At 36.8% G+C, this 12,833-nt stretch overlaps 1 protein-coding gene across 1 annotated transcript in view; it reads left to right on the top strand.

Annotated features, from left to right (window-relative positions):
* The window catches only part of DNAH11 (dynein axonemal heavy chain 11), a 337,006-nt gene that overhangs the window by 115,207 nt on the left and 208,966 nt on the right, over window positions 1–12,833 (top strand). Inside the window, exons 31-34 of the mRNA XM_073238711.1 lie at window positions 6,239–6,370; window positions 8,187–8,347; window positions 11,534–11,690; window positions 11,806–11,951. Of these exons, the coding sequence (XP_073094812.1) occupies window positions 6,239–6,370; window positions 8,187–8,347; window positions 11,534–11,690; window positions 11,806–11,951 (596 nt within the window). The remainder of the gene's footprint in view (window positions 1–6,238; window positions 6,371–8,186; window positions 8,348–11,533; window positions 11,691–11,805; window positions 11,952–12,833) is intronic.

Here is a 12,833-nt window from a genome sequence, read left to right as displayed (position 1 = left end):
AGTTTTCACATGTTTATCTTTGGACTTCATGTATCTTTTATTGTGAAGTATCCAACTATTGTGCTCAGTTTTGTTTTATAATTGTGATGTTTGTCTTTTTATTGTTGGTTATAGGATTTCTTTATTTTAGGTACCAATCCTTTGTCAGTATATGAATAGACTACTCATTTTATTAATGGTATATTTTTTAATTAGAATGTTTTAGTTTTGATACAGTATATCAAGATTTTCTTCTATGATTGATGCTTTTTGTGTCATACATAAGAAATTGCCCATCTCAGTGTCATAAAGATATTCTCCTATTTCCTCCTAGATCTTTTATTGTTCTGAGTTTTTCATTTAGACCTACAATCTACACATTCATCTTTTCTTAGCCATTGAATTAACTTGGTGCCTTGGTCAAAAGTCAAATGACTGTGTATTTGTTGGTCTGTTTCCAGAATCTTCTGTTCCATTGATCTATTTTTATGTCTTTGTGGCAAATCCATCCTGTATTAATTACTGAACTTATATAGTAATCCTTGAAGCCTCATATATATATATATATACAGTTATAAATGGTCTCCAATTTTTTTTATTTAAAAAATTACTTAGGCTATTGTAGATTCTTTTCATTCACACATGAATTTGTTATAACATTGTTTATTTTTAAAAGCCTAATTACTCTTTTAGCCTAACTGTATTTTTTTTTTGGTAACATCAATCTACAATTACATGAGGAACATTATGTTTACTAGACTCCCCACATCACCAAGTTCCCCCCACATACGCCATTACAGCCACTGTCCATCAGTGTAGTAAGATGCTGTAGAATCACTACTTGTATTCTCGGTGTTGTACAGCCCTCCCTGTGACCCCACTACATTATACATGCTAATCATAATGCCCCCTTTCTAATTCCCCACCCCCCCTTATCCATCCCTTCCCACCTTTCCTGCCCAGTACCTTTCCCTTTGGTAACTGTTAGTCCTTTCTTGGGTTCTGTAAGTCTTCTGCTGTCTTGCTCCTTCAGTTTTTTCTTTGTTCTTATACTCCACAGATGAGTGAAATCATTTGATGCTTGTCTTTCTCCACTTGTCTTTCTCTACCTGGCGTATTTCACTGAGCATAACACCCTCTAGCTCCATCCATGTTGTTGCAAATGGTAGGATTTGTTTACTTCTTATGGCTGAATAATATTCCATTGTGTATATGTACCACATCTTCTTTATCCATTCATCTACTGATGGACACTTAGGTTGCTTCCATTTCTTGGCTATTGTGAATAGTGCTGCCATAAACATAGGGGTGCATATGTCTTTTTGATACTGGACTGCTGCATTCTTAGGGTAAATTCCTAGGAGTGGAATTCTTGAGTCAAATGGTATTTCTTTTTTGAGTTTCTTGAGGAACCTCCATATTGCTTTCCATGATGGTAGAACTAATTTACATTCCCACCAGCAGTGTAGGAGGGTTCCCCTTTCTCCACAACCTCACCAACATTTGTTGTTATTTCTCTTTTGGATGGTGGCGATCCTTACTAGTGTAAGGTGATATCTCATTGTGGTTTCAATTTGCATTTCTCTGATGACTAGTGATGTGGAGCATCTTTTCATGTGTCTGTTGGCCATCTGAAATTCTTCTTCGGAGAATGTCTGTTCAGCTCCTCTGTCCATTTTTTGATTGGATTAGTTGCTTTTTGTTAGTCGAGGTGTGTGAGCTCTTTATATATTTTGGATGTCAACCCTTTATGGGATCTGTCATTTATGAATATATTCTCCCATACTGTAAGATGCATTTTTGTTCTATTGATGGTGTCCTTTGCTGTACAGAAGCTTTTCAGCTTTATGTAGCCCCACTTGTCCATTTTTGCTTTTGTTTCCCTAGCCTGGGGAGATATGTTCATGAAGAAGTCGCTCATGTTTATGTCCAAGAGATTTTTGCCTATGGTTGTTTCTAACAGTTTTATGGTTTCATAGCTTGCATTCAGGTCTTTGATCCATTTTGAATTTACTTTTGTGTATGGGGTTAGACAGTGATCCAGTTTCATTCTTTTACATGTAGCTGTCCAGTTTTGCCAACACCAGCTGTTGAAGAGGCTGTCATTTCCCCATTGTCTGTCCATGGCTCCTTTATCATATATTAATTGACCATATATGTTTGGGTTAGTATGTGGACTCTCTATTCTGTTCCACTGGTCTGTGGCTCTGTTCTTGTGCCAGTGCCAAATTATCTTGATTACTGTGCCTTTGTAGTAGAGTTTGAAGTTGGGTAGTGAGATGCTTCCTGCTTTATTCTTCCTTCTCAAGATTGCTTTGGCTGTTTGGGGTCTTTGGTGGTTCCACATGCATTTTAAAATTACTTGTTCCAGTTCGTTGAAGAATGCTGTGGTATTTTGATAGGCATTACATTGAATCTGTAGATTGCTTTAGGCAGGATGGCCATTTTGACAATATTAATTCTTCCTAGCTAAGAGCATAGGATGAGTTTCCATTTGTTAGTGTCCTCTTTAATTTCTCTTAAAGAGTGTCTTGTAGTTTTCAGGGTATAGGTCTTTCACTTCCTTGGTTAGGTTTATTCCTAGGTATTTTATTCTTTTTGATGCAATTGTGGATGGAATTGTTTTCCAGATTTCTCTTCCTGCTAGTTCATCATTAGTGTATAGGAAAGCAACAGATTTCTGTGTATTAATATTGTATCCTGCAACTTTGCTGAATTCAGATATTTGTTTCATTAGTTTTGGAGTGGATCTTTAGGTTTTTTTTATGTACAATTTCATGTCATCTGCAAATAGTGACAGTTTGACTTCTTCTTTACCTATCTGGATGCGTTGTATTTCTTTGTTTGTCTGATTGCCCTGGCTAGGACCTCCAGTACTATGTTGAATAACAGTGGGGAGAGTGGGCATCCTGTCTTATTCCAGATCTTAGGTGAAAAGCTTTCAGCTTTTCGCTGTTCAGTATGATGTTGGCTGTGGGTTTATCGTATATGGCCTTTATTATGTTGAGGTACTTGCCCTCTATACCTATTTTGTTGAGAGTTTTTATCATGAATGGATGTTGAATTTTGTCAGATGCTTTTTCAGCATCTATGGAGATGATCATGTGGTTTATGTCCTTCTTTTTGTTCATGTGGTGGATGATGTTGATGGATTTTCGAATGTTGCATTCCTCGGATGAATCCCACTTGATCATGGTGTATGATCTTCCTGATGTATTTTTGAATTCTGTTTGATAATATTTTATTGAGTATTTTTGCATCTATGTTCATCAGGGATATTGGTCTGTAATTTTCTTTTTTGGTGAGGTCTTTGCCTGGTTTTGATATTAGAGTGATGCTGGGTTCATAAATGAGTTTGGAAGTATTCCCTCCTCTTCTATTTTTTGGAAAACTTTAAGGTGAATGGGTATTACTTCTTCTTTATATGTCTGGTAAAATTCAGCAGTGTATCCATCTTGTCCAGGAGTTTTGTTCTTGAGTAGTTTTTTAATTACCGGTTCAATTTCTTTGCTGGTAATTGGGATGTTTAGATTGTCTGTTTCTTCCTGAGTCAGTCTTGGAAGATTATATTTTTCTAGGAAGTTGTCCATTTCTTCTAGGTTTTCCAGCTTGTTAGCATATAGATTCTCATAGTATTCTCTAATGATTCTTTGTATTTCTGTGGAGTCCTTCATGAGTTTTCCTTTCTCATTTCTGATTCTGTTGATGTGTGTGGATTCTCATTTTCTCTTAATAAGTCTGGCTAGGGGCTTATCTATTTTGTTTATTTTCTCAAAGAAACAGCTCTTGGTTTCATTGATTTTTTTCTATTGTTTTATTCTTCTCAATTTTATTTATTTCTTCTCTGATCTTTATTATGTCCCTCCTTCTGCTGACTTTGGGCCTCATTTGTTCTTCTTTTTCCAGTTTCAATAATTGTGACTTGAGACTCTTCATTTGGGATTGTTCTTCCTTCTTTAAATAGATCTGGATTGCTATATACTTTCCTCTTAGAACTTCCATTACTGCTCCCCACAGAAGTTGGGGCTTTGTGCTTTTGTTGTCTTTTGTCTCTATATATTGTTTGATCTGTGTTTTAATTTGGTCATTGATCCATTGATTGTTTAGGAGCATGTTGTTAAGCCTCCATGTGATTGTGAGCCTTTTGTTTGCTTTGTAAAATTTATTTCTAGTTTTATGCCTTTGTGGTCTGAGAAGTTGGTTGGTAGAATTTCAATCTTTTTGAATTTATTGACCCTCTTTTTGTATCCTAGTATGTGGTCTATTCTGGAAAACGTTCCATGTGCACCTGACAAGAATGTGTATCCTGCTGCTTTTGGGTGTAGAGTTCTGTAGATGTCTGTTAAGTCCATCTGTTTTAGTGTGTTGTTAAGTGCCTCTGTGTCCTTACTTATTTTCTGTCTGGTGCATCTGTCCTTTGGAGTGAGTGGTGTGTTGAAGTCTCCTAGAACGAATACATTGCATTCTATTTCCTCCTTTAATTCTGTTAGTATTTGTTTCATATATGTTGGTACTCCTGTACTGGGTTTCTATATATTTATAATGGTTATATCCTCTTGTTGGACTGAGCCCTTTATCATTATGTAGTGTCCTTCTTTATCTCTTATTACTTTCTTTCTTTTGAAGACTATTTTTTCTGATACAAGTACTGAAACACCTGCTTTTTTCTCCCTTTTGTTTGCATGAAATATCTTTTTCCATCCCTTGACTTTTAGTCTGTGTATGTTTGAGTTTGATGTGTGTTCTTGTAAGCAGCATATAGATGGGTCTTGCTTTTTTTTTTTTGAGAGGGCATCTCTCATATTTATTGATCAAATGGTTGTTAACAACAATAAAATTCTGTATAGGGGGGTCAATGCTCAATTCACAATCATTAATCCATCTCAAGCCTAATTCTCGTCAGTCTCCAATCTTCTGAAGCATAACGAACAAGTTCTTACATGGTGAACGACTTCTTACATAGTGAATAAGTTCTTACATGGTGAACAGTACAAGGGCATTCATCACAGAAACTTTCGCTTTTGATCACGCATTATGAATTATAAACAATCAGGTCAGATATGAATATTCGTTTGATTTTTATACTTGATTTATATATGGATCCCACATTTCTCCCTTTATTATTATTATTATTTCTATTTTTAATAAAATGCTGAAGTGGTAGGTAGATGCAAGATAAAGGTAGAAAACATAGTTTAGTGTTGTAAGAGAGCAATTGTAGATGATCAGGTGTGTGCCTGTAGACTATGTGTTAATCCAAGCTAGACAAGGGCCTTAAAACATCCACAGATGCAGATTTCTCTCAAAACAGGGGAGGTGAGGTTCTAAGCCTCACCACTGTTGATCCCCAATTTCTCACCTGATGGCCCCCCTGCGACTGTGCCTGTCTTAGGTTGTTCCTCCCTTGAGGAATCTTACCCGTCTCTGGCTAACCAGTCATCTTCCAGGGCCATACAGGGAAATGTAAGGTTGGTAAGTGAGAGAGAAGCCATATTGTTTGAAAAGGTTAGCTTTTTACTTCTTTGCAGATTTATGCCCTGTGGCTTCTATGCCCAGCACTTGTCTCGAGGTATCTTTACCACCTGGAGGAATTATGATACTCGGTAAATTCGATATGAGGCACGAATTCTATTTAAGGGTTGTAATTAGGAAGGAAGAAGAAAAGCTATAGAGGTAGCATATGGAAGAAAACATGGGAGGATTGATTATTTCTTTGACATATCTTCTTGTACCTTAAGCATGTATAGGTTTTAAACTACTAACTACCTTGCACACACATATTAACATAATAGGAATACGGTGACATAAACTAAGCAAATCTATAATTACCAGCCATCTCCAGTGAAACCAAGAAAACCAGTTTGTACTTAACTTTTACTATACTTCTACAGAAGTTAGTTCAATTTGACCTTTTAAATTTGTAATCCTTTCTATTCCAGCAAAGTTGTAGACTAGGTCATCATTAGGGTGGGAAATCAGTTCGGTGTGGCCAGGAAACTGCCTCTCCCCCTGCCTTTGTCACTACTCGCAGGTTCACCTGTGTTTTCTGATTCTCAGCTCAGAGGGGATAGTAGTATTATTGTATTTAAATTAATAACATCCTTCCCTCCCTCTCCTATTCCCATGGTTATTTGAGGAACAGCTGAGGAAACATATTTGCAACCTTTTGCAAACCAAAGGCCTCTCTACAAACATGAAGACTGTTGGGATGTTAGATTTTACATTTGTAACCTTTACTCTTTAAAAAAATTCCTTCTAGATTTCTCAGTTGAATACACTGATTGTACTTTTGCTGGGAGAACTTCTACCTGGAGACAGGCAGAAGATCATGACAATTTGTACCATAGATGTCCATGCCAGAGATGTGGTGGCAAAACTTATTTCTCAGAAGGCAAGTAGTTCATAGAAATTTTGTGTATTTTTGGTTGTTTCCTAAAAGTGTTTCTTATTGTCAAGGGTACTTCTAAGAAAGTCATTTTTTAAGTTTGTGTATTTTATGTAGCCCTAAGAAGTTGTACTTACTTTAGATGAGTTTAATTTGGGTTAGCTAACATACTATCCTCATGAGAGTGATACCCCAAGGGGTTTTGCCAAGTCAGGAACCTCTAATCTAGATCATCCAAATATTAACCCAGTATGGAAGAACCCACTGGAAGTCACCATGCTCATTCCCCTGTCTTCTGGCTTGTCCACACGTGATCGTCTTGATCCTGTGATTCTCACCTGTGACTGACCCAGCCAGTAGCTGTCATTTAAACCATCTCTGTGTGCCTTGATTATCTTGCTTTTCAAGAAAGAGAAATGTTGGTCATACCTTGTCTTTCCTTTCAAGAAAGACTCTCTTTAAATAAGTTATTTTCTAACCCTTTCACTGCATTCATGACCTTTTTTCCTTTCCATTTTAAAAAGTCTAGGTGTCTCTCAGATAGTGGTAGTGTTTCATGTGTAAGAATTTTCCCACCCTCTTTCCAAAATATATTCCTACTTACACATGTCGGAGGGGTGCCTGTCTCCTGAGAAGTATTGACACCTCATTTCCATGACCCATCTTCCTCCTAATCCCTTTGTTTTTCAGGGGTGCTGGGACAATCTGGTGGTGTGACAAGACAATTCCTTTCACATTTTGAATGCATATATGCATTGTGAAATGTTTCCTATTGTTTTTCTAATTCTTTCTAATTTATTAAAGCAAATTTTAATTCTCTCCACAAAGCACAAGCAAATGCTTCTTTGTGCAAGCCATAACTTTTAAAAGTATTTATTGATCCAGGTTCAGGACCATTAGTGAATAATGATGTTTAATTGCTAATCCAGAACTGATCCTTGCAAAACTTCATTTACCGTGTTTTCTTATTTTGATAATGAACTATTGATAACTACTCTTTAAATACAACCTTGCACCTCCTTACATATTTCATGTTTTATTGGTGGTGATTTCTTGCAGTAGGATAAATGATGATTTAAAACGTGTCCTTTATTTTGTGCTAAAATACCTTTAGACTTTTTCTAATCTCTGATCATCTAATATACATAAATATGCAATGTTGAGTCTTATGTAGACATCAGACAAGTTAGTAGGCAGCAATTTTGATAACTTCAAGTGATTCCCAAGAAATCCTAGGGTTACTTGTACCTTGAAAGAGAATAGAATTATTTTCTTCAAATTGGAAGAAGAATGGATAGGATTGAGCAAGATAGAAAAGAATAAAAATGAAAAAACATACTGTTATTTGATTTAATGAAAAATGGAGTGGGAAGTATCTGTAGTAAAAGCAGACTAGCTTTAGACTGGAGTTTTTGAAAGTGTAGTTTATGTATGCCTTTGAGGTGCAGAAATTATGGTTGTGTGCCTTTTTAATACAGAGTGTATTTTTCCATCCAGTTTCAGTGGTCTGAGTATAAAGTTACAAAAGCGATCAATTCCCCTGGGGTGATTCATAAAAGGGGAAAAAGCATTGTTTGAACAAATTTATGTTGTTTTCCAGTAAAAGCCTTCTTAAAATGAAGACTTTCATTACACACGTATTTCTGATTAAGTATTCAACCATCTATATGCAATTACAAGTTGCAGTAACATGCAAGAGATTTCCCTTTTGTGAGATTTTTGGAAATAAAATGTGAATCAATAGAGTTGATTAGGTTAATAGATTAAGTTTGTTGCCTCAAAACTATCATTGTCGTATGTATAATGGTCGTGATTATTTTAGGTTGTCAGTCCCCAAGCTTTTGCTTGGCTGTCTCAACTTCGTCACCAGTGGGAGGACACCCAGAAACACTGCTTCGTTAATATTTGTGATGCCCAGTTCCAGTACTTCTATGAATATTTAGGAAACAGTCCTCGACTAGTGATCACTCCTCTAACTGACAGGTAACAATGATAAGTCTGAGTGCCATGGGAAAAACCAAGCCAGTAAAGTCGCTGAGCAAGGGTACAGACATGTGAGCTCGAAAAGAAAGGAATGAGGGAGAATGGTGAACAAACTGGGAAACTACAAAAATGGTGTGTAGATGAACTAAGTGACATAGTGAACCTTGACTTCAGTTAGAGACAAGTTAAAGAGAACCAAATTAGAGAAGCAGAATTACAGACGTCATATAATATACAAATCATGAAGTCATAAGCAAATTAATATGGCTCAAGGCAGCAGCTTTGATCACAGTCCATTCCCTTTGTTATCTATGCCAGCATTCCAGCATCAAAGTAACAACCTTCCCTCCCCATATCCCTTTATTGGGTGTGTAAAAGGAATTGAGTATGTTTGAATGCACGTTGGAGGTCTTACATATAATGAAAGGAAGAAAAGAGGCAGAACAGATCCATTAAATGATTCAACAAATACTGATGAAGCATCGGTTTCAAACAGGCAGGGTTCCTGCTCTCACAAAGCACGCTTTCTAGTTGAATGTGATGTGTGTGTGGCTGGGAATGAATAGGAACAACAAACAAATTAACAAAGACATTTTAGGTGGTAATATATGCTATGACAAAAACTGGGTGGTATGTTAAAAAGTGTCTTGAAAGGAGAGTTTGCTCTAGATTGCGTGAGAGGACATTTGAGCTGAGACCTAAATGATAACAGCTACAAGTGTGAAGTTTCTGAGACGGGAGGGGCGTTGGCCAATTCAAGGGATTGACAAAGAACCAGTGTGACTCAAGTATGTCAAGAAGGCAAGTGGTTACTGTTATTAAAAGTTCATTGCCACTTGACTCCAGGTTAATATATACATACAGTCAGAATGTTGTAGAGGCAATGATATATTACAAAGGCATGAAATTCTTTGTTAAGTATTCCAACCTCTGCTGAATTACTAGGTGGGAGAAAGGATATTTAATCCTTGGCATTTATCAAAGAGTAATCACACCTCAAGATCATAAGAGTGTTCCCAGTTATCCAGTATCACCATACCAATTAATCTGGGAATCAAGTGTAGACAGTTTCAAATATGTCTCTAAAGCTGGGTTGAGGCGGTGGTCCTGGGAGATTGGTGGAATTCTCTCACTGGCTTGGTGATTGTTCTTGAACATATTAATCTGCTCATGATTTCATCATTGCTAAGTGGTATGGCTTCTGTAATTCTGTTTCTCTAATTGAGTTCTTTTTAACTTGTCTCTTACTGAAAGTCAGTGTTCACTATCTAAGTTAATTTATGTGCTGCTTTCAGTGTGAATGGTTAAGCTTTGTAGCTAGACAAAATCACTTGAGAGCAGTCAAAACTGCAGAACTGCTATGAGCCTGGTTTATGCATGCCACACTGTAAGTGGAGAGCAGAGAAAGGTAGGTACAAGGTATAGGAGAAAAAGGGAAGAATTATTTTAAAGTTTATCAGTATGTGACTACAAATAGCTTATAACTTTTTAAATAAGAATCACTATGTGGTTTATTTAGTGAATAGAGTGAATAGTGCTGCCTAAGGTGTTCATTGTATACATTTCTTTTCCATTTCATTCTTTGGATTACTTACTAATTGTTTACATTAGCACAATGCTGCCTTTGAAATACTTTCATTATGTCTCCCTTGATGCTGACCTCTTTTTTTGTGTGGTAGGCAGGACAGATAGCGTCTCCTTCTTCCCTGCGTGAACAAGTTCAGGGACTAGGTCACCAGCTTGTAACTGAGAGACTTGGGGTGAAACACAGTGGGAGTGGTTAGGAGGGTGCAGGCTAAGCTGCAGGTACAGAAAGACCAAAAATATAATGGCTTCAATAGCATAGAAGGTGATGTCTAACTTGTATAACAGTACAGAGGATAGTGGTCCAGCACTGTAGGCTGACAGGTGCTAAACATGGCCTTCCACATTTGTTCAGCCAATGGTAAAGGGGGAAACATCTCAATAGAGATGTCCTGGGATTTATACACATTGGTTAGAGTTTGGTCACCTGGCCACTCCTGGCCAGGAGGGAGGTAAGCTGTATAGTCTGTAGCATAAAGGTGGCCATTTTCAGCCAAAACATGGAACCACAAAAAGAACATTATTGGGGGATAGTCTACTCTATAAAAAGTGCTGTAATTCCTATTCCAGGGGTCTCTCCATATTCACTGTAAGGTGTATTTAAACATGTGGTGGCCATAAAATATAGAAACACTTTCTGTTTTTATAAGTGATTGCTTTGATGTGCATAGTACTTTGAATTTTTCAAGGCATTACCTTTGATTTTCTTAATATATGTCCCTATAATAAACCTCATTTTATTGAGGAGAAAATCAAGGCATGTTGATGTCAAAAGACTTATTAAGATCAACATCTTGATAATCAGTAGTAGACACTAGCCCACGGTCTTCAGAACTCTGTGTCTTTCCACTAGATCTGCTGTCTATACTAAGACAAAAATATTGTGTAAATCTGCAGAAACCCCATGTTAGGTCCTTGCATTAATTAGTTTTCCTTCTTGTAAAAATATCGAATTCTGTCTTCACATTTTTTCCTCAGTCTAAGAACCCCTGAATCTTTCCTGCAAACATAACTATTATCAAATCTAAATGCATATAGCAACACCTTCAAAATGAATTCCTAAAATATATTTTAATGTAATAAATTGTCTTTGTATATTTGCTTTATACATTGAAATAGGCATGTTATTTGCATACTCTGTACTTATGTATATTTACATAGTTTATCTCTCAGTGTATTCATTAAATAGCATTTAATGAAGTCAATGTTTAATTCATCCACAATTTCTATTTTTCTTCCTTAAACAATAGTTTGAGATGTTGTCTGCCATATTAATACTATCTTTACCTAGAAATATCAGAAATTCAGTAGCATTGCAAATCAAGTGTTATTTGTATTCAAATATACAACTCTTAGGGAATGAGACAAATAAAGCAACATATTCTTTTCTATTATTTTTAAACAGCAAACCTAAAATTCAATTTGATATAAAATATTATTCTCTTCTTATTGCCATGAACAAATCCAAGGTATATCAATGTTTTGTGTTACTACCACATCCTAGACCTTGACTTTTTAAACTTTAAAAGAATTGGACTGCCCCCAGTGTTGCCTAGAAATATCATACAAGACTATAATATTTGTGTTCTCTGTTGCCTAAAGGTGTTACATTACTTTAACTCAGTCACTTCATCTAACCATGAGTGGGGCTCCAGCAGGCCCAGCTGGCACAGGGAAAACAGAAACCACCAAAGATCTTGGACGTGCCCTTGGCATGATGGTTTATGTATTTAACTGTTCAGATCAAATGGACTACAAAGTAAGTTAGTTATAAAACAATATGGTCTAACAATATTATCCCTGATTTGGGATGATTCAAGCTCATAGCTTAAAACTCTTCTGTTGAATTTGTAATGCTTCCTTCCGTCATTTAGTCCATAGGAGACATCTATAAGGGATTGGTGCAGACAGGAGCTTGGGGCTGCTTTGATGAGTTCAATCGAATTTCTGTGGAAGTTCTGTCAGTGGTGGCAGTACAAGTGAAAATGATACATGATGCCATCAGGAACAGGAGGAGGAGGTGAGTGGCCTGTGGCTTCTTCCTAATGTTACAAAGAGGAAGAGCAGCATGGGGAACAATGTAGTAAAAGCACATCTTCACAGTCTTGCTGCTTCTCACTGCCTCATGGGATGGATACAATAAGACCGACTGGTTAATACTGAATAATTATTTTGAATAACCTCCCATTTTTATTAGTGGTTTTTAAGTGTTGAATACAATAAAGGATTACTTAAATCACTTAAATAAACATCTTCTATGATGACAAATCTAGTTATCAATTCTCAGTCCTGACTTAACTTGATCTTTGGGCAGCATTTGACACAGCTGGTCCCTCCCTTCTATGTGACACACTTCACAGGGTCCCAAAGCACCACATCCTTCCAGTTTTCCTCTGCACTCAGGGCTGCTCCTGATTTCGTCTCATCTGTTTTAATAGGAGAAAGTATGGTACCAACCTATAGGTGACCAGGATGACTAAATGTGAAGCACTTGGACAAGTGCCTCACATATACTAAGCCCCCCATCAATACTGGCTGTTTATTTTTATTGTTATTTCCTGATGTATTAACATTGGATATCACAAGCCTCAATCTTTGGGCCTCTTCTTTTCTCTGTCTTTACCCTTTCCCTTGGATGGAATTAAGTTAAGTTATGTGGCTCTCAATACGATCTGTATTCTGCTGGCTACCAGAGGCCCAGACGTCCTTCATCTGATGTCTGCACTTAGATGTGCCTGTTGGGGCATCTCAACACTCCGCTTATGTGTCATAGGCTCTCACGTGTCAGACCTCCAAGGTGTAAATTGTGGTTTTCCCACCAACACCTGTTTTATAAATTGTTCCAGTAGATTATACCTTCATATTCTTCCGGTTACTCAGGCCAAAAACTTTCCAAATATAT

The sequence above is a fragment of the Manis javanica genome, chromosome 6 (genome assembly GCF_040802235.1).
Source record: "Manis javanica isolate MJ-LG chromosome 6, MJ_LKY, whole genome shotgun sequence".
Classification (NCBI taxonomy): domain Eukaryota; kingdom Metazoa; phylum Chordata; class Mammalia; order Pholidota; family Manidae; genus Manis; species Manis javanica.
Note: the sequence above shows the minus strand (reverse complement) of the source record. Positions and strands in the feature narration are given on the sequence as shown.